Source organism: Drosophila ficusphila, unplaced genomic scaffold (genome assembly GCF_018152265.1).
Source record: "Drosophila ficusphila isolate 14025-0441.05 unplaced genomic scaffold, ASM1815226v1 contig_791, whole genome shotgun sequence".
NCBI lineage: Eukaryota > Metazoa > Arthropoda > Insecta > Diptera > Drosophilidae > Drosophila > Drosophila ficusphila.
In genome coordinates this window covers 9,026,098-9,051,335 of record NW_025064737.1, presented here as the reverse complement: position 1 = coordinate 9,051,335, position 25,238 = coordinate 9,026,098, and the positions used below count along the sequence as shown (strand labels likewise).

At 43.2% G+C, this 25,238-nt stretch overlaps 1 protein-coding gene across 1 annotated transcript; it reads left to right on the top strand.

The window, feature by feature from the left end:
• The first annotated feature begins 833 nt into the window (after window positions 1-833).
• Window positions 834-25,020, top strand: LOC108096850 (homeobox protein abdominal-A). The gene is given in 7 exon segments (XM_017198770.2): window positions 834-1,997; window positions 2,964-3,172; window positions 3,175-4,000; window positions 5,031-5,287; window positions 9,122-9,169; window positions 22,261-22,484; window positions 22,558-25,020. Coding segments are annotated over 6 exon segments (1,809 nt in total). The 5' UTR covers window positions 834-1,997; window positions 2,964-3,093; the 3' UTR covers window positions 22,933-25,020.
• Window positions 25,021-25,238: the final 218 nt, after the last annotated feature.

Genomic DNA, 25,238 nt, shown 5'->3' with positions numbered 1-25,238 from the left:
TGTTTCACTCACTGTGCAAAATACTTTAAAAGAGTCAAACAGCAAAGTTCTCAAAGTGGGTAAGTTAAGAAATTGCAGATTCGCTTTATTTTCGCACACATTTGCCCTATTCAAGTGAAAGAGAGGGAAAAATAGAGCTGAAGAGGAGGGGTGGAGAAATGCTTGTGTGCTGTCCAATTTCAATCGTAAATTTGAAATTTTTCATAAAAATGTCATAACAGCAATTCCAGCGACAAAAAGAAAAGAGAAGAGAAAGAAGGCGGACAAAAGGCGGCGGCCAAAAAAAAAATGAAGAAGCAGAGCTGACTTTTTGCAGAGTCGGCGTTTTTCATCTGCCAAATTTATGGATTTTTCGTAATGCCGCTAGGGGTGGGCCCATAAAAAATGAAATACAAATTTCGGCTAATTTGTATCGAAAAGTGCTCACTCAAACGCCGCGCTCAGCATGAAAAATGCTGGGTAATTTAATCAACAATAACATTTGGCCAAACAAAGCATAAAACACTTAAAAAACCAAGCCACTCAAAGCGGGGCTCAAATAGTTTCGCTCAACGCTCATTCTCACGTTATAAAAATGGAAATAAGGAGAGCACTTACAAACACACTCAAATGAAAAAAACTCACTCAAGGCGCAGAGGCGGCCATCATGCCAAAGAGAGAGAACGAGAGAGTTGGGGCAAGGCAAGTTCGGCATGAGCACTGAGTGAGAGCGGGACGAATATAAGACCCAGCTGCGCTGCCATCTTTCTTATTGCCGCCGCTGCCGCCGTCGGCGTTGAGTGGCTTTCCGTCAGCGAGTGAGTTGAAATGAATTGTCACAGACTCAGCATCCAGTTGCCCATAAGAACGCTCGCATGGCTTTTGTATTGCGCCATAAACGTTTCGCTGCTCGTAACGCCACAACGCTCGACGTTCGCAGCGGCCTTCGCTTTCGCTTCTCTTCTCGCGCGTAAAGCGGTCTCCCTAAAAAATACAAATAAAATACAACAAAAAAATCAACTACAACAAATACCCCCATCCGCAGACAGACAAAACTCAAGTCTCCAACGACTCAAGCGTCGCTGTCGCAGCCGCTGCTCTGTCGACGTCGCTGCCTACGCGGGCAGCAAGAATTACCAATTACACGAAATTTTTATACTCTTTTAAAAATTTCGTTTTATTATAATATTTATTATCGTGGCGCGCAGTAGTGTCTGCGGAACTCAGCTCTCCACTCTTAGCGATTCTCGGCCCTCCGATTCCGATTCGGATTGTACGATTATACGACTATACGATTCTGTTTCCGATTCGCCGTGTTTATTGTTCCGTTTCGGCCGCCGGCTTATTGTCACTTAACTGTTATAGAGCGCATAAAACATATATCTATATAGTGTGTGTGAAAAATTCGAAAAACCGAAAAAAACTGTCAAAACACTCGGTTTATAACTCTCTGTGTGCGGTGCATAAAAATTAAAAAGCCATAAAGTTGACATCGTAAAAGGTTCCGCAGTTCGACAGCTCCAAAGTTCGATAGTTCTACCTGCAAAGTGTTTTATGGCATTTTAAACAAAGTAATTAAAGCAAAGCGTAGGGAGAAAGCATTTCTCCGGCCACACACACTCACTCACGCACACTTGAGAAGTCGTTAAAAGCCGCAGGGAAACTCACTCTGCCATAAAAATACAAGAGTGCCATTAAAAAAGATCGCGCGCCTATAAATCACACGTACGAAATCCCGCCGGCACAACACGTCCATTCGAATTTCCGCGTAATTGATGGCCGCATTTTAATTGCTTTTACAACAAATAAAAAATACACACACCCAGCAAACACACATAAACCCACACACACACTTGTGCCACAGCTGCAGAAACAACGCAACCCGAGACCATATGCAAATTTAACAAATTTCGTTGTGAATTCGCCAGCTTCGAGCGAAAAAGAAGTATTAGAAAAGCTGAAAAGGTGTACAAATACAAACTGCTCACCAAAAGTTCGCTAGAGAAAACTCGATAAAGGTAACGAAATGCATTTCACTTCTCAGAATCGAGAAAAGTAGCTTAAAGTCGGTCAGGTGGCAAAGTTTCTTATCTCTATCTCTTACTTTAACTATCTAAAAGCTACTAATTATTTGCCATCTCATTTGGTCCACTAATTTGGGTTTGACATCAAAAAACCATTGAAGTAGCTTCCTTACTAACCCTTTGGCATTGTGCAGGGAAATCTAGCTGAAAAATATATAAAACATCGGGATTGTATATATTTTCCACTTGAGTTCTGTATCTTGCTTCCCGAAAGATTTATGTCCAATCTAAACATATTCAATTTGGCTAATGTTCTTTTTATGTTTTCCGAGTAATTTTTAAAGGCAGTATATATTTTTTATTTTCCCATTTTTTTTATATTTGTCGCGAGGTTTATTTTCGGTTTTAGTACATTTTAATTCAATCAATTTGGGTTGTGATTTATATTCGCAATTCCATTGTAGTCTATGTTTGATTATAGGATAGTAAAGTAAATTCGAGACAGTAATAAAATATTTTTAGGTGTAGATTTTTAAGTTAAAGTAATTTAATGAGACATAAACACTTTTTATTTTGGGTTATAAGTTTCTAAAGTAAAGAGGGCGATTTAGAAAAAACCAATTTAAAGTTTTGAAACTAGTTATTCATCAAATAATGAACACTTTTTCTACGGTCTGAAACATTTTAAATAGGGATCACTTTTGAATTAGATTAACGCTGTTATAACTAGACAGACAGCTAAATTCTTTATTTTAATGTCAAACAAACACTTAAATCTTAATCTATCGCTGAACCTTAAAGCGTGTTCAATTCATTGCTTTTTTACATAGCAAACAATATAGTCGATTCTTTTGCCTTATTCTGGCTGAAAGCGCTTTTCCATCCGCTGAATTCAAACCAAATTTGTTAAAGTCACACAGAGAGAATGCTTAAAATCTCAAAATTAAATACCCAATCTAGCCATTGAACAAACGACTCAGATATATAACTCGAAACACTCGAAGAAAGCTCCGAAACGAAAAAAGAACACAAAGTGAACTGAACGAAATTCCGAAGATTCGATCCTCGGCCAGAGAGCAAAATATGTGCAATGTCAAAATTTGTTTTCGATAGTATGCTGCCAAAGTATCCACAGTTCCAGCCGTTTATCAGTTCGCACCACCTAACCACCACCCCCCGAATTCGTCATCTGCAGCAGTTGCCGCCGCCCTTGCAGCCGCCGCCGCCTCTGCCTCCGCCAGCGTCTCAGCCAACAGCAGCAACATCAACAGCATCAGCAACATCAACAGCAGCAACAGCAACAACAACGCCAGCAGCAGCAGCAACACGAACAACAGCAACAACAACAGCGGCAGCAGTCCGAGCAGCAGCAGCAACCACAACAGCAATCTCAACCTGAGCGGCGGATCGCTTTCGCCGAGCCACTTGAGCCAGCACCTGGGCCAGTCGCCCCACTCGCCGGTGTCCTCGTCGTCGCCGTTCCAGCAGCACCACTCGCAGGTGCAGCAGCAGCACCTGAACCACCAGCAGCAGCAGCAGCATCTGCACCACCAGCAACAGCAGCACCACCACCAGTACTCCTCGCTGTCCGCCGCCCTCCAGCTGCAGCAGCAGCAGCACCACATCAGCAAGCTAGCCGCCGCCGCCGTCGCCTCCCACGGCCACGCCCACCAGCAACTGCTGCTAACGCCCCCCTCGGCGGGCAATTCGCAAGCGGGCGACAGCAGCTGCTCGCCGTCGCCTTCGGCCTCCGGGAGCTCGTCGCTGCACCGCAGCCTCAACGACAACTCCCCCGGATCCGCATCCGCGTCCGCCTCCGTGTCCGCATCCGCCGCCAGCTCCGTTGCCGCCGCTGCCGCAGCCGCCGCCGCCGCGGCCAGCTCCTCGTTTGCCATCCCCACCAGCAAAATGTACCCGTACGTCTCGAACCACCCGAGCAGCCACGGAGGACTCTCCGGAATGGCCGGCTTCACCGGACTGGAGGACAAGTCCTGCGGGTGAGTTGGGGCGACTATCTATATGGGGGAGTTGGGGGGCTACCATTTCCTTTATAGGAGAAATTTAGGATCACATTTCAACATGTAACTTTGCCGGTTTAATGGGATAACAATGAGTTAAGATTGGCTAGGGTCAATGGTTAGATTTAAATTGTATTTTAAAGATAACAATAGTATATAGTATGTCTGATATCTGTACTGTTTTCCATTCAGTATCCTTGTTAAGAGGTACAATTGTATCTTTAAAACCGTACTGTACGTTTCCCTAGATAGGCTATTAAAAATTTTAGAAATTCAGTTCTTGGTTAAAAAAAAATTAAACCAGTTCTACTTGATGCAGTAATCCTTTACTTAATCGACTGCTTTTGCCAATCTTAGTCCTTATTCACGATGGAACAACGACTGTTTTCTTAATGTGCAGTACCACAAATCTACACTCTTACCTCATTTCTCAATTATTTTTCGCATTCAAAAGTACATTCACCCGTCTTCCGAGAATTAATTTGGCATGCTCTCATTTTGCCGAGCGGAAATGCCCGTCGAAACCTTCAGTAAAATCAGCAAGCACCGCAAAACCGCAAATCCGTTTCGAATGCGCTCTAATTATCGGCAGCCGGGTCCTGGGAACCTGGCCATTTTCGCTTCGGCCACCGTCCATTCATATTGAATGGCCATAAAGTCGGAAAATTAGAGCAGCCTGCGGTGGCCGCTGGCAATTTGTCGCCGGCCACGAGATTCGCACGCACACTGACCTTCTGCTGCGGCCATTTGCATATTAGTAGCACAGTGGCCACTCCGACTACTGCTGCTACAGTGAGCCCTGCTGTGCGTGGGCGTGTTCGGGATTAGTGTGCAATTAGGCAACCGCAGTTGGGCAACGAGGATGCAAATGGCCAGCTCATTAGCATTTGACTTTCGGCAGGGAGTTCTAGCTAGGAACTTGGAGTAAGGATCACCAGCACCTTCCCATGATACTAGTGTTTCTTTCTCTTTCTATGATTCTATCTTTCTTTCTCTTTCCCACCTGCAGCAGGTACACGGACACCGTGATGAACAGCTACCAGTCGATGAGCGTACCTGCTTCGGCATCCGCGCAGTTCGCGCAGTTCTACCAACACGCCACCGCCGCCGCATCGGCGGTATCCGCTGCCAGTGCCGGAGCGATCGGAGTCGACTCGCTCGGCAACGCCTGCACACAGCCCGCCTCCGGGGTGATGCCGGGGGCAGGGGGAGCGGGCGGAGCCGGGATCGCCGATCTGCCGAGGTATCCCTGGATGACACTCACAGGTGAGTCAGCAATCGAAGAAGAGATGATGGGGATTTTTATACCTTAACAAGGGTTGAAAAATTAGAATTCAAAATGGTGTGCATTGAAACTGTAAGACAAGGCATAAGAATTTCCGCTGGAAGAAAGATTACTACATACAATTGATTTTAATAAGTGATCTGTGCTTTATTTGAAATACAATACATAAGAAGATTAATACATTCCTTAAATACTACGGGGTAGTTCCAGTTTAAGTTATTAATTTATTTAGCTGGTATCCATCGAAAAATCCGATAGGCACTTAACAACTACGCCAAACTGCAAACAAACTGAACATTAAATGAAGAGTCTATTCACTATCTTAATAAATAAATCAGGAGTAGAACCATGTACTTCAGGGAATATATATCGTCTTAAATCAAACCTAAATAAATTTCCTTCACGTTCTTCAAAAAGATCTTTTCGAATTTGGTGTGCATATAAATCAGGGCCACTTACACTGAACGAGAACAAAAAATATATTGATTGATCTATGAACAATAGCTACCAATAGCTACCATTGCAATAATTTATTTTTGTTAATGTTTGTTATAAGATCTTGTTCACATTGCGATTGTAGAAGCATTTTAATAATTTGCTTCTGAATTACCAATATTTTCTCCTAGTGTGGTAGTGTGCATGCTTACTCAGTAGCTATTACCCCAAATCCTATAAACAATAGATAAACGTGGCGCAAACATTTTCCAATAGCATTCCCATTTCCAGCGCCATTCCGCCTTCAATTCCAATCCATAATGAACACTTTGCGGGGCACTTCCAAGTCGTTTATTTCGCATAAGTCTTCCAGCGCGATTCGAGTCCGAAAAACGAAACGAACGAAGAGCTAAAAAGTTGGCAGTAAATAAAAATGAAAATAGTTTGAAAAATGCCTCTCTTGTCTGTCGTGTTGTTTGCCGCGTCGATTTGTAATTTAAATAGCCTCAAGGTTGCCCCACACCGACACACACACAGCCCCAAAAAACACTGGGATGTGCCCCGTGCATACGAAATCCAGATACCCGCCAAAAGATACAGATACGGATACAGCCACAGATACAGATACAGATACTCTTCGGCCGACGATCTTTTTATGCGGCTAACGTAGTACCAGCGAACTCGCTTCAAATTTATGTGGGTCAGTTTAATTTACGCGATCCGCTCGCTTTTTCGCGCATTTTGCACAGGCAGATTTATTTATCATTTCTCAGGCAGCCACTCGATTTCCACGGTGCACAAGAGATTGAACGAATTCAGTTTTCCACACTGCCCCGCGGGTTGAATGCCTCCTGATTAATGGCAGACACCATATGAATAGACTGTCAATTGGCCTGAGTTATAGACTGCACATCGGTCGTCTTAATAGAGAGAAGATTGCGCGATGGATTTCATTTGAATTTACTGCGTAGGCATGTTAATTAAATAGTATGAGTTATCTTCAATTAATGGACTGGCAAACGGATTTCAAATAATGGCATTAATAACAGACAACAAGGTAGAACGTTAACGGATTTTCAATCTAGTTATTTTTTACAATATGTTACATGGAACGAATATCTGGTTGAAAAAAATATAGAGATAATAATTTATAGCAATCCTGATATTGTTGATTCATAAAATCGTGACCAGACCAAAGTTCAGGGAGATTTTCAAGTTTGTAACCGATAAAAAAGAACCAGATTTTTTGATTTTATAATTGGCTAGATCTGGGTGTCACTAAATCGATAACCAGTGCTCTTATTAATCTATGCAGATTAAAAACCAATTCCTCTGTTTTAGCGGGGTTTCTCGGTCGCTGAGAACCGAAAAGTTATGAACACACAAGCGGCAAACACACCTCTTTGGCCGTCCAACCAATAGATACACACACATTCTGCAGGCGAAAACCTGTTGGCTCAGAATAAAATGATTAAAAAACCCGCCGCATCGGCCGGTTGCGAAGATAAACGGTATTTCGCACAATGAAATATTTTGCATATCTCCCGCTCACAGCGCCAAGGCGATAAAATTGTCAACGAGATCATAGAGACGCGACTGGCGGCGATGAAAGTAAATACGAGCATGACGCCATTATGGCAGCCAAATGCGCGACACGTCGACGCAGCCACAGCCCCTCCCCCTCTCCTCCCCATTCCTTATCCTCCTGAGTGCACACACTACACTCACACTAGTTCATATGTATATACACATATATATGTTTGCCATAGTCAGTTGCATGTGAATCGCACAAGAATCGCCTCCACTCCCCTGGAAAAGTCTGCTTCGTTTGGCTTTCACTTTGCCAAGCCTGCGAACCCACCCAAAAACTCTGAGACGAAGACCAAGACCCGGACCCACCAGCAACATCAACTACTGCAACAGCAACAGCAGCAACAACTGCAACAAACATTGCTGTTGCTGTTGGTGTTGCTGCTGTAGCAACGGCAACGTTTTACAGCTGAATGCTTGCCAAATGCAATTTAACTAATGAATTTTAATATTTTACGCCAAAGCGTCTGAATGAATTTTCATTTTCACATCGTTGCACCGACTCCGGCAGCAACTGCAACAGCAGCAGCAACAGCAACATTGTTGCCGAAAGGGGGAGTGGCGGAAAAGCCGGAAAATGGCTGGAGCGGCGCGCCTGCACCTGATTATGCTGATAAGAAAGCAAGGAGGTTAACTTTTCTTAATTATCTGGAAAAGCGCAGACCGACAAAGCATGAAAATGGCAAAAGCTTTTCCCATCGCCTTGCGAATTCGCTAACTCAGCACGTGCAGTGAAGAGAAAAGGGGGAAAAGTACACTCGCAGTAAATAATGTTTGCTTTTAGGTTTTGTAATAAAAATACAATGTATGTAATAGGATGAGTTATCTGTAATTAATGCCAATATTATGTTTTGAAGTAGGAAAAGGTTTTTAGGTCAGGAATTAAATCAGATATAGCCCTAGAAATATTCAATCAAAACTATAATATTAAATTCTTCTAAATGTTAAACATATTTTTTTAAATTCTTCTATTCTTATATTTTTAATATATGAATAGTATAAAATAATTTCAAGTGCTCTTTAGTGTTGCCTTTGTGAAGCTAGAACACTGCCTTTGCAAGATAAGAAGCGTCTGGCCCATAAATTGTGCAATCATCAAAGCGACAAAGGAGTCTCGGCCTGCAGAATCTTGTTCATATTAGAGATTTTCTGTCCGTCCGTCCAACAGTCTCTCCGACCGTCCGTCCGTGTGTCAAATAAAGTGGCTACAACGACAGGCGAATGCACAGAAATTTGTGTATTTTAATTAAAAATGCGCCAACGATGCCGAGCAGCTTCATCTGCTTATTAATTAGGAGGAGTCGGTCGGTCGTTGGCTGGCAGTCATCTCCCCCCATCTCGGTATCTCTGCCACATCTCCTCCGATTCTCCACCGATTCTTCCTCGATTCTCCCCCGATTCTTCAGCCATATCTCCTCCGCCAGCTCGGCCATCGTGGTCTACTTAAAGTGGAGCCGGTTCAGCTGGCCAGAGGATCACTCGGCCGGTGGTCCCCCGACTGCAGTTGCCCGGCTAATTCTGCTTTTTGTGGCTGGCGCTGACAACTAAATTGAAAACGGCCCGATTGAGTGGTTTATGAAAGCTGCCATGTGGCACAGATGCCGTCGAGGGGCCACTGGACACACATGATTTGAGGGGTCTGCGCTCCATAAGTCAGCGGGATGCGCCCAAGGCTGTTGGCGCGGAATTTCGCATTAGCCGCACACATGGGGAGCACAACTCCTTAGCCACTAAGAGAACTATCCTAGAAAAACCGAAAGTTAATTGTTTTCCTCTCTCTGCCATTTCAGACTGGATGGGAAGCCCCTTCGAGCGTGTCGTTTGCGGCGATTTCAACGGTAAGTACCGCAATTAACCGGAAACCCTTGAAGTTAATATCCCGACTGGCATTGAGCCAATGGGTTATCGGTCCAACCAGCCGTGGAATATGACGGTCCAGCCTGTTTTTTACCGCCTGCCGAATGGCCTTGAGAAATATGATTTACCTGACGAGCCGACTGAGGCTACTTTCACCCACCAAAACCCTTCTCTGCGGAAATTGCAGCCTGCAATCTGCCGCATTCATTCGTCACACGACTCCCGCTGTCCTGTCATAAATCCCTCATCCTTTGTAGTTTTCCCTCTCCTATTCACTGGGCAACTTCTTTGTTTATCGGAGTCATTTTCTGGCAAAAATCAGGGGACAGACAATGGCTTGCGAAAGGTTTAGACATCCGGCAACTGCTCGCTCTCTATGCTAATTTGGCGAACTCCGTGAAAGTTGCACCGGTAACTCAATCATGCCGGTCAAGTACTCGCCGAGATCGTAAATCACCATCCGCATTGTTCGGGGCCCCCCAAAATCCAAGCTGCTGGTGTCCATAACAATTGGTAAAATACGTTGGGTTCAAATTTAGCGACAGAAAAACTCACTCAAAACTAAACTCGATTGATCGATTTGAGAGATCGACGATCTGCGATGGGTCCGCTGCTTTGGGCCTCGTTAAACGTATTTTTATGGGCGTTTTATGATCTATTTACGATTTTACGCTTGGTCTTGTGCCGTGCATAACGATCAAGATGTTGTGGCCACTACCGAACGATCCCAGTTTTATGGCCCTGATAATGGCGTTGATTGTTTGGCGAATCACCGCCGCGTTTAATTAGTTCGACAAGCGACAAGGGCAGCCACGAACACGAGTAGCCACTGTCAATTGCTGGTTACAATGGCCGGTCATTAATCGGCATTCATTCCCATTCCCAATCCCAATTCCATCTACATGCGCCTATATGCCCATTCACATTTCACTTGAGTTAATGGCGCTTTTCCCATTAGTTGGGGTTCGAATAAGGCATGTAGTCGAATAACAATAGGGACCACTGTGTGTTTATTAATTCACCGCCTAGTTTATTTCCGTGATTATACTGGGTCCCACAAGTTCCAAAAGCAATTTACAATTAGTTTTTGACTGTAATGTCTAATTGAACAAAACGGTGGGTCGCCCTAATAAATAATGCAAAATAAGTTGGCCTTTCTAATTACTTTCCATTTTAATGGTGTAATGTGCAATGATTTTTATTGAACAAGTTTTAAATATCTTCAATCATTTTTAATCTTCAGGAAAGATTACTTCTCAAACTTGCATATGCATTTAAAATATATAAAACAGAAAAAGTTGTTATATGATATAAGGACATTTAAAAACCCAAAAATTAAAAAAAAAAACTAGCTACCAAATTACACAATGGTCATACATATTCCTACTCCAAGCTTGTCGAGTCGCCCCACAAATCTCAGTTATGTTTTATCGATTAGGAAACGAATTCAACCGTTTAAGTGTGTACATTGCGCATACGCACAGTGGTCCCCCAGTGACATTAACAACCTGCCCCTTCCCCTCGGTGTGGCATGTAATTGCGAGCCGTTTAATTGCGCTCGACCACTGGACAAACACTGCGGCCAGTGTCCCAATAGTCTGGCTTTTGTTTTTGGTATGGGGCCTGCTGGTCCTCTGGTCTTTAGTATTTGGTATTTGGTTTTCGGTCTTTGGGGCTGGAATGAAATCGGAGCGTTCGTGCCGGAGTTCTGTGCCACAGAAGTACGTGCCACGGCTCAGCTTTGGGCGTCACAGATCGTTTGATATTCGAGTGGGTTCAGGCCCCCTGGACTCCCCCCTTTTCCACTGGCGATCCTCTGGTGTTTGTTTTGTAAATAAATCACTGGCGTTGGCGTTGAGCGGAGTCATTCGGGCAATTTACAGCACTAACAGCCGCTGTTTGACAAGTAATTAACTCACCGAGTTTCAGTTGGCATTCTGCATAGATTGCTTTGGTGGTTTTTTGCTGTGGTTTCGGGTTACGATCGCCAGATCAGCAGAGAGAAGTGTTCGTCTGGGTTCCCAAGTAATTTTCCTATTTTTCTATCAATTGAGCTTTGTACTTGAATGTAACTACATTTGTCAACCCAAGCTAAGATTTGATATGTTATTTAAAGCTGCGTTAATAAAAAATGATTTCAAAGTTACCCAAACAAGTAATATCAATTAACCATTACTTAAACAACAGCCATAAAAACGTAGTCACAAGCAGTTTATGTTTAATTTTTATTGCTTTTAAGTCATCATAATTTTTTTAAGGAAAAGATGCTAAAATAAATTTTTCAAAGTATTCATTATCAAAGTAAGCATCCAAAAATATTTATGTGAACAGGATGATTAATCACTTTCAACAATATTATTATATTTCAGTTTTTTTAATTTTCAATGTAGACCTTACAACTTATTGCCTTGCTAAATTCTAAACCAAATCATTTAGTTTGATTCAAAGTCTATAATGCTATCGATCTCCGTGTCATGATTTATTTGCATTCCCCGCACAACGAAATCGGCGCGAATGGAATAATAAAATATATTATTTTTATTAATTTTACAAGCCATAATTGCGGGTCGCGATAAGCTCGCCCGCCGGGAATTGAGTTATTGCCACAAAGGCCTTTCTATCTCTGTGCCCCGTCTCTTTCTCCGGCTGTCTGCCCGTCTCTTTCTGAACTCAAAGCACTGTCTTTCGATTTGAACTCGTCGCGCCTGGAATAAATGCAATATCAATGTTTTAATTCAATTGTGCCGGCGATCAATGTCATTGACAGGGGTTTCTGGGGGCGCGAAGATCCGCCATCTCGCAGATAAAGGCTGATCTTTCTGGGGTTAAGATTCCCCCAGCATCCCTCCTCCCCTCCCTCTCTATCTGTGCTGCCATCTCGCTCGAAACATGGACGACGGCTGGCAAGGGTTAATTTATGAGGCGCGATAAGCGAATTCCATTTCGTTTCGGTTTTGTTTAATTTCCGATTCCCTGTGTTTTCTGTTTTCCTCGTCTTTTTTCTTTATTTGGTGTTGCTGTATTTACATTTGCTCCCTCTCTCTCTACCTCTCTCCGTTTCAACCACAGCTATCTCCCTCTGATGGGGATGGGTGGGGGGCTGGGGGAGTGTGCGACACCGTGTTATCGGCACGTTTTGTGTCGTTGTATTATACTTTTTTCGGTTTTTTCATTTCGCCCAGCGGCAGCGGAAAATTCGAAATGACACGTTTCTCCGAGTGTTGTGTTGTTGTTGTTGCCTTTTTAACTACCCCGTGCGGCTGTTAATCTGCGGTTTTAATGCCCAAGTGGCGCAAATTGGCAAAAAGGGGTTTGGACTGCAAGGATCCGGCGCGGGCGGACCACGAACGACAGGCTGACGGAACCACAGACAAGGACAAAATGGCAGCCAGACTGGCGCGGATTTTTGGCACTTGGAGTGGGTCGGCAGACATGTAAATTTGGCCCAGACAAAATCAAATTAAAAGCGCACACGTTCCACAGACAATTGCCGACTAGATCCCCGCCCATCGACGGCGCTTAATCAAAGTTTATTCCCCTCTAAAACGACACACAGCCAGAAAAATAGGTTCTACTATTTCTAAAAATATCTAAACCGCATCCTTGTAGAAATACTCGTTTTCAAGTGAACATAAATTGGTTGTTTTTTTCATTGTATGATTTTTTTTAACATATAAAGAGTTTCTACCTTACATTTAATTCATTTCAATTTAATTCAATATTATACTTTTTAGCAGTGCACATGTGTGGGAACAAACAAACACATCACTGGGCAAACTTTACCCATTTCCATTAACTTAAATATTTAATTTACAAAAAGTTTTATTTAGAACGCGCTCTGGCGTGCGACATTTTCGCAGTTTTCCATTTTCCGCATCGCGTGCAATGCGTGACTGCGACCATTTGCCCCCGACTTTCCTGTTGCGATAAATTTGAAGACAGAGAGTAGTTAATATTAATTTAATCGCGGAATTAAACAACTCGCCGGCGGTGTCGGTTAATGCACTCTTTGGTGCCATTCTTGCGGCTAAATTTATTACATCTTCTGATTAATTGCAGAGATTAGAGTGTTTACGATGCACTCAGTTCTCTTTGATGCTCCACAATCATTGGTTAATGTGCGTGGCAACGAGGTAAATGCATTTGTGAAGAATGGGGAGCATTTAGTTTCTTTAAAATTAGTTTCTGGTTTTCGTTTTAATCAGCAAATAAGTGTTTTATTCATTGAGTTCTTATCCTAACGTTTATGTAATTATGAATTATAATTTCGAGGATTTTCCCAAATTTATGTGTGTACCTTTGACACTTTTCAGCGCAACAATTCCAAAGAAAATTTCCTCGAGTTCTCTTGGGGAATAAAGAAAACGCAGTGCCTATTGTTTGGTAGGAATCCTCCCCTCAAGAAACTCGTTATTCCAGTTCTTGGCTTTTGTGGGAATCCTTCCGTTCCCTCGGTCCTCTCTCCTAATGAAGCAATTCAGGTAATTGGAGTTCCTTCGCCAGAGCTTCGAATGCAATAGTTCTGAAAAGAACAGAAACTTGAAAGGGCCCAACAATGGAGAAAATAAAAACCTGTCGGTGACAAAAGACTTCTTTCTGGGATCATGGCAGCAGCATCGGCCACCATTTTCTCGAATTACTCTCGTTCAGCCATTAACAAAAGGCCAACTGGGCGAGTGTGTGTGAGCCATTAATCAAGTTTGTCAGCCACGAAGAATTCGAAGGGAAGTTCAAGATTGGAAACACTAATAAGTGAGGTGAGGTTCGTTTGCTGCGGTCTGCGGTGCTTCGGCGACTATCAATTTCTCAGGAGCCCACAGGACCACACCTGGGCATTTCGAGGGGGAAATCCAGAGAGGGGTTCTCCGTGGGTATTATAATGAAATTTCCGAGCGAGGGGATAAGCATGAGTTATGCGCACGCCTAGGTAAATATAGAACCCGCATCGATCGATCGATGCTTTTTATACGAATTTAAGTGTCACGTTCTCGTTCGCGGTGGAAATTGGTTGGGGGGATTAGAGAGGGGACACAGAGGAGGAGCGGGGGTGGGGGTGCTTCCCCGAATGGCGTTTTAATACGTCATCGTTTCAAGTCGGCCCACGCAATCTAAGTTATGGCCGACATCTGCCCCCAAGTTCTGCATTCGAATGGGAATGGGAATAGGAATCCGGAGTTCGTGTTTGTTTTCACCAAATAGGAATATTTATATATACGTATATCGTATATATCGAGTGCTGGGACCCGTGTGCACTGGGCCGTGAACGCAGTTGGGAAAACGGTCCGAAAAAGGCAAGGAAAACCCAACCAAAGCAAACAAAACACCAAGAAACAATACCGAAATGCGTTCTCAGTCGAAAGCAGTTGGCTCAATTTATATGTATTTTCAATAAAAGTCGATATAATGCTTGCCAAGGTTCATAGAACGACCAAATGAACTTGGAAACGGCCACAGAAACAAAAAAAAAAGGAGAAAGAAAAAAAACCGTCGGTGGCAGCCAATGAAGGCAATCAATTTCAATTCAGTTTCCTCGCCTTTCCCAAAATGCCAAAGCCAATGAGGCGTCCAAAGGGCAAGACGAGGCCAATTGCAGTTGGGTTACTGCTTTAGAACCTTTTTGGTACCCTTTATATTGGTTAGAAGGCTGTTTCGACTGCCTGGATTTTTATAACATTCAATGTGGATTGTGGGTGGCTAGGAAGAGATAAAATTTAAAAATGCTCAACAGAATAATTAATCATTTAGTGGGGTGAGAAATGTGTTTATAAATTAAATAATTGTATATTAATCAGCTTCATAAAAATAATTATTATTGCGACAAAACTAAAAGCAAAGTTTAATATGTTTAAAATTATATTTTAAACATTCATTTGTAATAAATCAATATTCAAATAAAATTCAATGAGTATACAAGCTCCTTTCCCAAGTTGAAGTTTCCCAGTGGACATTGTCTTATTTTATCCTCCCAAAAGAGTTTCCAACAAAGGAGCCAAAAAGTGTTGATGAACCCTGCCACCCGCCGAATGCCAACTAGCTCAGAAACAGATACAGATACAGATACTTTCCCAGATACAGATACGGACAACTAATTCCACTCACATAGAGAGAGAGTCGCTTTGGCGCCACTTCATTGTGATCATTGAATGGCCGTTGATTGTGTCGCATCGATTCGCGGCGATTTTAATCGCAGGCGGCGCACATTAAACGCCTTTCATTTGCAATTAAATTGCGGCGCACAGACGGAGATAGAAAAAGCGGCAGATACAGATACAGAAAGAGAAGTACAGATACGTTGAGGGTGCTCGAGTTGCGGTCAGTTGGCGACACGTGTCCCCCGGAAAAAGTGGCAGGAACAGACGCCGTTTGCAAAAATCTTGCGGATTACCAATTCTAGACGCCTAATGCCATTTATAGGCCATCGCTACAAATGCTCCACAGCTGTCCGTCCGTCCAAAATTAGTTGGACTCCGGCTACATTTCTGGCTCCCCACCCGGAAAACTCCTCACCCCTCTGCTCCCCTCTTCCCTTCTCTCCTCGGGCGGGCCAACGAATTTATTGGAACCACTTCTGAAGTGGTGGGGCGATGGTGGGGGAGAGGCAGAAAGAGTCTGATTTTTCCGGTTTCCTTTTGGCAAGGCTTTCCTGCCAACCCCACACACACACACACTCACATTCTGCGGCTGGCTTCTTCCGTTTTCCCTTTTCACTTCTGGCCATATATTTTTCACATTTATGTCGGGTATTTTGTCTTATCACACCCTCGTGTTTGCAGTGCGTGCAAAAAATGCCAGGGGCGGTGGGTGAGTGGGTGGTGGGCGGAAAGGTTGTGCCGCCAACCACCCACGAGATTAAAAATGCCATAAAGACAGTAAGGGTGAATGGCTCTAATGGCTGCCGTTGCCGTTATTCGCCATCCCGCTCTCTCCCTCTCTCTCGCCCTCATTCCCTCTCGCTCTGCCATCGCAGTGTGCAAAAAGGAAAGCGAGAAAACGGGAAAAGGAAAACTCAGGCTGTTACCATGTTGGCTTGAGTTACCATGGCTCCTGGTTTGAGCGAGAATTAAGGGCTGTCTGCACTTTCCGGGATACAAAGCGAATATCCGAGTGTTTCGGCCCCGAAAATTGTTATCTGGCGAGATAATGGGAAAAACATATGAGAACATTCATTACATTCGATAATGCAACGGCGAAGCAAGGAGATTTCTGTGGTAAAAGGCACATGGGATTGTAAAAAATTAATTGGAAATATATAAAAAGTTATCTTGCATTCGATAATCAATAAGAAAGTGTTAAATTACAAAGCATAGTTACTATACAGTGTCTGATAAAGATGTAGCATTTTTAGCCGTTGTACATTTTACCTTTGAATCAAAAATTGAAGCTCAAAATGTTTCATATTTCATTAAACTTTAACCAAATCAGCTTTCTTTAAAAAAATCCTTAAAAACACAACAATCTTTAAATGAAGGCTGCCAAGAAATACTCTAACCCTAATTATATTTTTTCAAACTATTTTCCATTTAACTTGATCCTTTAATTCGACACCGTCCTTTGAGAGCAAGATACCATTTTAATTGCAAATTCAAATGGGGCATTCCCTTTATGACCCCGATCCCGTCAGTTTCAGTTAGAGCAGCAGCGAGGAGTAATTCCAATAATGGCGTGAAATATTTGATGAGAATATATTAATCCCCCAGGAGCCTGAGTATTTGCAACATTTGCCAGGAATTTTCTCCGCTTTCGCCCACGGAAAAGAGCAGAACAGCAAGGAAAACAGATAGCGACAGCCTGCCATATATTTTCCAAGATTAAGCACACAATTAGCAGGGGAAATGGGAAGTGGAAGTGGAACCGGGAGTGCGAGTGGGTGGGGGGTGGGGGCGTGGCAGATCTGATAGCGCAAACAACAACATTGGCAACGCGCTGCACATAAATTGCAGAAGAAGCATCCCCCGAAAGCAGGCTTTTCCGCTGCCAGGTTTCTCCACAACAAGCCGCCACCCACTTTTCCTCGCCCTCTGGCGTACGAAATGCCTGTGCGACTGATTAAATTTAAATAAATTTAATAAACATAAATTATTTGCAATGGCAGCCAGGAGTTGCTGCTACCGCTTCTGCTGCCGTTGCTTTTAACCACCCCCAAAAGTCGAGCATGAAAGCAATTTAATGGCGGCGCTTACCTGCCCCGCCCCCTCGTCCTGAATCCTGTATCCCGAGTCCCGTTCGTCCTGCTCATCCGCCCCCTGTTCGCTAAAAGCCACACAAAGGCGCCAGATGTTGCCCGTGAGTCTTGTCGGAACAGCGTTTAAGCGGCTTTTCTTTCAAAGTTTAATTAGTCTTCGCCGCTCCAAGAATTCCGCGCATTTGCATAACCATGGATGTTGTGGGCGGCAGGGGAGAGGGGCGGAAAACTGCTCCCCGGGGATGTCATTTAACCCGGGGAACATTGCAATTTGCGCTAAATGCCCGAAAGATCGTCTCCGCAAAAACAATGAACTCCCGCAACTGAAGGAGAACAGAATTTGTTGAGCCATCACGAAATGCTCACGAGTCGCGACCCCAAACATTCCTCACTTCAGCGGGTGTTGCTATATCTTCGGGCATGTTAAATGTCTGCCCTTTGTTTATATATCTCTCAACATGCCATCCGGGAAGTTAGTTTCGAAAATTCATACCAAATATAAACAAATCAGCATAAAACATACGCACCCCGTGAAATTTCTTCGATCCCGAAAAAAACAAAACCGAGATAAATATACGACGGCATAAATATGCGTACACATTTGTGGATGCCTAGTTTCCATTTTGTATCTTGTCTTCCAATTATGTAAAGATCTCTTTAAAGAAGAAAAATGGATTTCGGAGAAATAAGTCTATTCAGCGAACAAATCATTTTGATCTTACCAACATTGTGTTGGTTTCATTCAATTTTATTAATATCAAATTAAACTTTGAACCCATCATAAATAAATCTATCAAAAATGTTCTTCGAATCTAATCTGTTTATATAAAACTGGTTGGGTGGCTTAACTTCTGTCATAAAAAGTTATCAAATTTAAACTGCTTCTTTACACAATCTTTTGTTCCCATAACTTCTTTATCTGTGTAAAGCATCCCATTTAAGTTTGTAATGCCCTCGGCCCAGAATGGAAGGCCTTTAGCTAGTTCAGCAATATTTAAATATTCCCCAGACCTCGCATAAAGTTCGAAACCCCAAAAGATTTCCACAAATTCCGTTCGAAGACAAATACACAACGGAATTTGCGCGCCAAAAGTCAACAAACAAGTCGAAAGCGGGAAAAGTGGTCAAAAGCAGCAAAATCAGGAAATTTATTTGCCGGCAAACAGTTTGACCCAGCTAGGAATTCGAATTCAAATTCAAACTAATTGCCGGCAACTGAAACAACAAAACGCTTGAACACGCCAAAGCCACAATGTTTCAAAGTTCTTTGTCAAGCGATATGTAAATTTGTTTATTATTTACCGAAAACGAAAGCGAGAATGTTAAAATGTTAGAAAGGGATGGGCGGGAAATAGGAGCCAAACACTAAACACGAAATACTCGTACGGCAAATGTTTGTTTATTGTACAATTTTGTGTCGCTTGATAAACAAGACTCGAAGACTTGTCAGCGTCCCCACGGAACCACTTTCGAATGCCCACACACAGATACTCACGCACACACACTGCCAGAAACTTGGGCAAACTATGGCGCTCTTACCTCCCCCTCAACCCCTCAACCCCTCAACCCCTCCACCTCCTACGAAAGTGTGTGCTTGTGTGCGAGTATCTTTATTGTACGCTTTGAATTGTTTTTATGATTTTTATGTCATCATAAGTTTCAGTCTGCGCTGTGTTTTTTTCAGCGTCTCGTTTTCGTATGTTTTTGTGCTTATTTATACGCGCCGCTGTTTATTGAACAATTACGTTTATGATTATTAACATTTTTAATTGTTAATGTCATTGTTATAGACGCTGTCCCCGGGTCTCAGCCATAACCATTCCCATTCTCGTTTGCATTTCCATTCCCATTCCCATTTCCATTCCCATAACCATTCCCAGGCCCATTTGCACCGTTGACAGCGGCGCCTTGGGACGGCTTTCCTGGTTGACTTGTCACCTCTCTTGTATTCCCTCGGCCAATCCGGGGAATATATAGCAGAATAGCCCATTTCGATCCGGAGCCCGTTCCATTTCGACCGCCAACGCCACCGCGTCTGGAATTTCCTCTGATTCCGAAACAGAAACAGATTTTGTGGCCCTAGCTTTTTCTGTGCCGTTTTGTTTACTCCGCCGACGCTTCAGTCAATTGCAGCCACGATTTATGGCGCGCTAATTGATTTTTAATTGGAAAATGGTTTTCCTTAGCAGTTGTGCAACGGACCGGTTCGACCGGCCAGCTCAACTCGAAAAATATAAACTCAAGATAGCCGCTTAGCGCTTGTCAAATCTATCGAAGCGCTTTAAGCTAATTTATCGCTGAGTGTGCAATTGAAAGTCATCAAATACTCTGAATAAGATTTGAGAGTCTTAACGAAACAGCAGATTTTAATAATCAATTATTTTTTATCTAAAAATAATTAGTAAGAGGAGCAAAAAGGCCTGAGATTATTCATAATACTAAAGTATTAGTTTTTTATGTATAAACAAAATCTCCGAGATTCCTCTAAGTTGCTGACTCACCTTGACTGAAATGAGTCATGTTAGGGTAAAGTAAATAAAAAGATAAAATAGGCAAAGTGTTTAATTAGTTGTTGATTTATAAGTACCTTTCATTGATTGGTTTATTGTGTGAATACATTTTAATTTAAATGTAGTATTACATTTTTTAATGTTTTAATTTTAGCTTAAATTTAGTTGGTCTATTTTTTTCAGTTTTGTTATTATTTTATTTATTTAAATATATATAGTTTCATAAATTCAAATTAACTTTGACTAAAAGGGCTGCCATTAAAAAATAATGTTGCATTTTGGTTACCTTTTCCAGTCTCCAGGTATCTTCTAAAAACGCTAGTATTTACAAAACATTAATAATATTCTCCAAAATTTCAATGGATATCTCATTGTTTGAGAGATCATTGAACCCTGGAAGTCCCCCACAAAGCGGTTCGTCCAGACTCACTCAAAATCCGAAACCCGAATTAAAACGGTGGATTGTATTCTTTCCCAAGCGGATTTGAGGCTATCCGAATAGTTTTTCAGTTTGGACATAAATTGAGTGGAAATGCAGCGGCGTTGGAAAATCAATAACACAGTTGGGCCGTGACTCAAAGTGAGCGCTCTCCTTTCCGCTCGTTTCTACGTGTGAGTGCTCTCTGACATTCCGGTTTGGCTGCGCCGACTCACCACTCACACCAACGCAGCTCAGGCGTTGTCATGCCAACGCGCTCTCTCTCTCGCTCTCACTCTCTCCTTTCGCCTTCGTGAGTGTCTACCTGTGCGAATGGCAGCCATGTTGGATTCCATCAGTCTGTCCTGCGAGCGAGCAGCCATCTCGCTCGCACCTGCAGTCGGCCAAGGCGGCCATTGCGGGGGTCGTAAATCTTGTTTAGGGGCGCGTGTGTCCTGGGAGTCGTGATTTATGGGACGAATTGTAGCTGCTCATTGTAGCGTGTAAATAATTTAGATTAGTTCGGTATTCCTTGGCCCAGGATCGAAGGGATAGGAACTGGAAAGGGGGTTGATTAGAATTGAAATTGCTTTCGCCCCCTTCGTTCTATATCCTGTCCACTCCGCAGTCAATGTTTTTCCCATTTTATGGCTGCTCTCCTCAAATTAAAACTAAAGTAGAGCGGCGCTTGAACAAGAAATTAAATGAAAGGATTCATTTTGAATTTAATTGTTGTTACTAGGATTCAATTAATCAACAGAAATGCAATCAACTTTTAAAATAATTAAGAGCTTCGTGACCACCAATTACTATTTAATGCGTCTCATAAGCTCAAAATAAATTTAAAAGAAGAATTGAAAATCTTGAATTTTAATTGCGTTAACATACTAAAGATTGTTACTGCATTTTTTTCCGTACGCCGTGCATGACTCACCCAAAGTGTTTATCAGTTCAGGTAAATTCAAATGTCACGGGCTCATCCGTCCGTAAATATTTTGCCAACTGCTCAATCTCATAAAAAAATGCAGCGGAAACTAGAAAGAATCCCAATGATTTACAACTGCAGTCGAGGCGACTTGCAAAATCTGCACCTTTCATAATATTACGTAAAAATTGTCCCTTTTTTTACTGTCTGTCGGTTGCCGTTTGGAAAGTCGCAACTTGCAAACCATAAAAAATTGCCGTTGACATGAAAACCTTTTACCAGAAAAACTCCACACAAAGGCAGCAGCAAAAAAGAAGAGACACGACAGCCATAAAACGGCAAGCGGGTAAAAGTGAGAGGCTGCTAGGCAGCAACTGCGACTGGGACAGCAATTTGTAGATAGCGAATTTTTGATTTCCGTAACATAAACACGGAGCCTGTGCCCATTCCGGGCGCATCTTCGCACCGTCGCGCAAAAAATTCGCACAGGTAGCGTGGAAAATTGCTAAAAAAAGAACACAGTTGAGGCGAGACAAAAAGAAGGGAATGGAATGCAGGGAAAATCGGGGAAAAGCGCTGGCTGACTGGCTGGTTGGCCACCAGGGCGAGACCTGCCGCTGGGCGAGAGTCGGTGCCGGTTGCTTCACCCTTCCACGCACTGCGTGCGATGCCAATTCGGAATCCGGAATCGAAGCGGAATCAGGTCCGCAATGGACCCCGGGGAGTCGGTGTCCTGCGGCGGCAACTGCTTACGTCAGGACTGGCCTTAGTTCACTAAACCATCTACCCTCTCCTCGAAAAACCAACAGTTTGTTTGGCTCGTAACTTGCAGACAGACACTCGCAGTGCAGCTCCTCAATTCTCAATCGCCAATCCCCAATCCCCACACACAAATCATGTGGCGACGCCTGACATGTGTTGCCACTGGCCATTTTCGTTTTTGCAGCTCATTAGGCGTTGCCAAAAAAGGCAACAGCATTGTTTTCGCAGTCATTGCCAACATCTGACGCGACTTTCTCCGCTTTTCTCCTCCGCAGGCCCCAACGGTTGTCCCCGAAGACGCGGCCGCCAAACTTACACTCGCTTCCAGACGCTCGAGCTGGAGAAGGAGTTCCACTTCAACCACTACTTGACCAGGCGGAGGCGCATCGAGATCGCCCACGCCCTCTGCCTCACAGAGCGACAGATAAAGATCTGGTTCCAGAATAGGCGCATGAAGCTGAAGAAGGAGTTGCGTGCCGTCAAGGAAATCAATGAGCAGGTGAGTTGATCTCAGAATCATAAATGCATTGCAAAAGCTTTACTGATATACTCCATCCTCTTTAACCTTTCAGGCGCGACGCGATCGCGAGGAGCAGGAGAAGATGAAGGCCCAGGAGACGATGAAATCCGCCCAGCAGAACAAGCAAGTGCAGCAGCAACAGCAGCAGCAGCAGCAGCAACAGCAACAGCAGCAGCAACAGCACCAGCAGCAGCAGCAACAGCCGCAGGACCACCACTCGATCATCGCACACAATCCGGGCCACCTGCACCACTCGGTGGTGGGTCAGAACGATATCAAGCTCGGCCTTGGCATGGGCGTGGGCGTCGGAGTGGGCGGCATTGGCTCCGGAATCGGTGGCGGACTGGGCGGCAATCTGGGCATGATGAGCGCTCTGGACAAGAGCAATCACGACCTGCTGAAGGCGGTCAGCAAGGTCAACTCCTAAGCTGGCCAACTCCACAGCCGCCCAGCCGAGCCAACGAGCCAATCTTCCACCAGCCGCACCACTAGCTCCACTAGCACCACCACCACCACCACCGCCAGGATCAGCTAGCTCCGGCGACAATTTTCATCTCTTCGTCTGTGTGACGCGCGCGACAGAAATCAGAAGATAAACTCGATAACTAAAATACGTAAAGTTTTACATAGTAAATAGTTGCATAAGTCTACAAAACTACATAAACGCAAGTCAGTGGCTTCGGTGGCCCAGAGGCTCTTGGCTGGGTGGTTTCACCTGCTTTGGATCAAAGCTTTCTGAGTGCAGTTGCCTATTTGATAGGCGATTCCCTTCCAGATCTCCAGTGAGAACTTGTGCACCCCGCACTTCTTCCATGCTTCCCCTTCGATTTTTACGCAGTCCAACCCCCAAAGTGGCAATTCAACCCCCAGCCAAAAAGCCTCTGGGCCAACGGGCCCAACTTGGTAATATTAATGGATAACATGGATAACTCGAACTACTTAGAATAGCGGTAATTGCTTAAGGAAGGAGTTAGCAGGAGACGCGATCTATATTATAATGAACATTGACGAATGAGCGATTTTTGATAGTCAGATAGTCAGAGCTCCGTTGCCGTTAATACCGATTAATTCCCAATGGGAATAGAAATTCGGGTTAGTTGGACGGGCTCGAGTGTAAAATTATTTGCGACTGCTGTAGGATAACCTAGTTCGGTATTTAGAGCCACGTTCGACTATGTTAAACGGTATATGAACACATAATATATGGATATATGCTTACAGATTAAAGATACTTACCTATTAGAGTTATAGAGCGTACGTTTTGTATCTACCTATTTATTGGAAAATTCTGTTTATGTTTTTCGAGAAAAAAGAAAGAAAGAAGCCTCTTCCAATGTTTTGTTTAAGTGATGTGTTTACTGTGTGTTTGCTGTATTTCGTTGTATGCCAACGCTTGAATACAATGATTTCTTCAATGCCATATTAATCTTAATTCGACTCAACGCGATTCGCAAGCAGCGTTAGCAAGTAAACAATTAAGCAGCAAGCAATTGCGCAAATATTTCCATGAATACCAGTTGTAAGGACGAACGGTATGCAACATACCCAAAAGCATAATCACGATTTCAAATACGTAATAATAATAATACGAAACACGAAACTAAATCGGAGTTAGGAGGAGCTGAGAAATTAAATGTCGTTTGCCAGTGACTAAAATTTTAAATTAACTACAGTTAAGCGAGGAGTGTACTACAAATCTACAACAAAAAGATAACTAACAGAAGGAAACTCTGAAATACGTATTAGCTTAAGGTTGCAACAACGGAAGAATTAGAAAGATAGGAGGCCAAGTAGGGAGCGAATGGAGAGGACGAACGGCAGAACCCATATACGTAGATTTCAAACTTCCCGAAATTAAATTTACCTAGCGTAGTCTCCCGCGGATTGCGAGTCGCAAGTTGCGAGTTGCAAGTTGAACTAAGGTCAAAATCTATTTATTATACACAACAGCGCGTATTTACATAAACAATTATTGACAAATATATATGAATATATATTACAAATATATACAACTATGAACTTATATGTGTATGTATAAATACCTAAATGTATGTGTATCTAGTATGGTTAACACTAAAGCAGTCGAGTCAGAGTTGAAGTCACGTTTTGCCCGAAAGCCACCAAACACCACCAAAAATCAGCATCCCCAGCCAGCGAATATCCTTTATCCTCTGCGGGAGTATGTCCTGTAGTCCTGTGTTTTCCGAGTCTCCCTAATTCGAGTGATATCCTCGGTTGGCGACAGCCTTTGCCTTGTTTCAGGACCTGATTGACCTGTTTCTGTTCCCGCTTCCGTTTCTGTTTTTGTTGCGTTTCAGTTTGGTTTATGCCTAAGTTTAAGTTTAACGTTTAATGTTTAGTCTCATTCGGACGGCCTAGCAAATTAGCTCGTAAATTAATATTTTGTTTGACCCTTATGCTAAACACTTCTGTTAATTTTAGTTTAAGTTTAGTTGTGACGAATTGTGTATTATATAATTTTATGCGATTTTAAAATGAATGCGAAAGAAATTAACGAACCTTTGTTTTTTTTACTTTGACGGGGAAATGTAACTGCAACTGCAACGAGAACCCATCCATACGCTGACCTTTCGACGAGGTCCAAAAACTCCAAATCAAACTAAATATTAGCTAATGCCTAACGAACATATATACGTAGAGTCAAGTCCATACTATTTACTAACCAACCAAGTTTACTCACCCAGCCGGTAATATCCGGAAGTCGCGATAGAT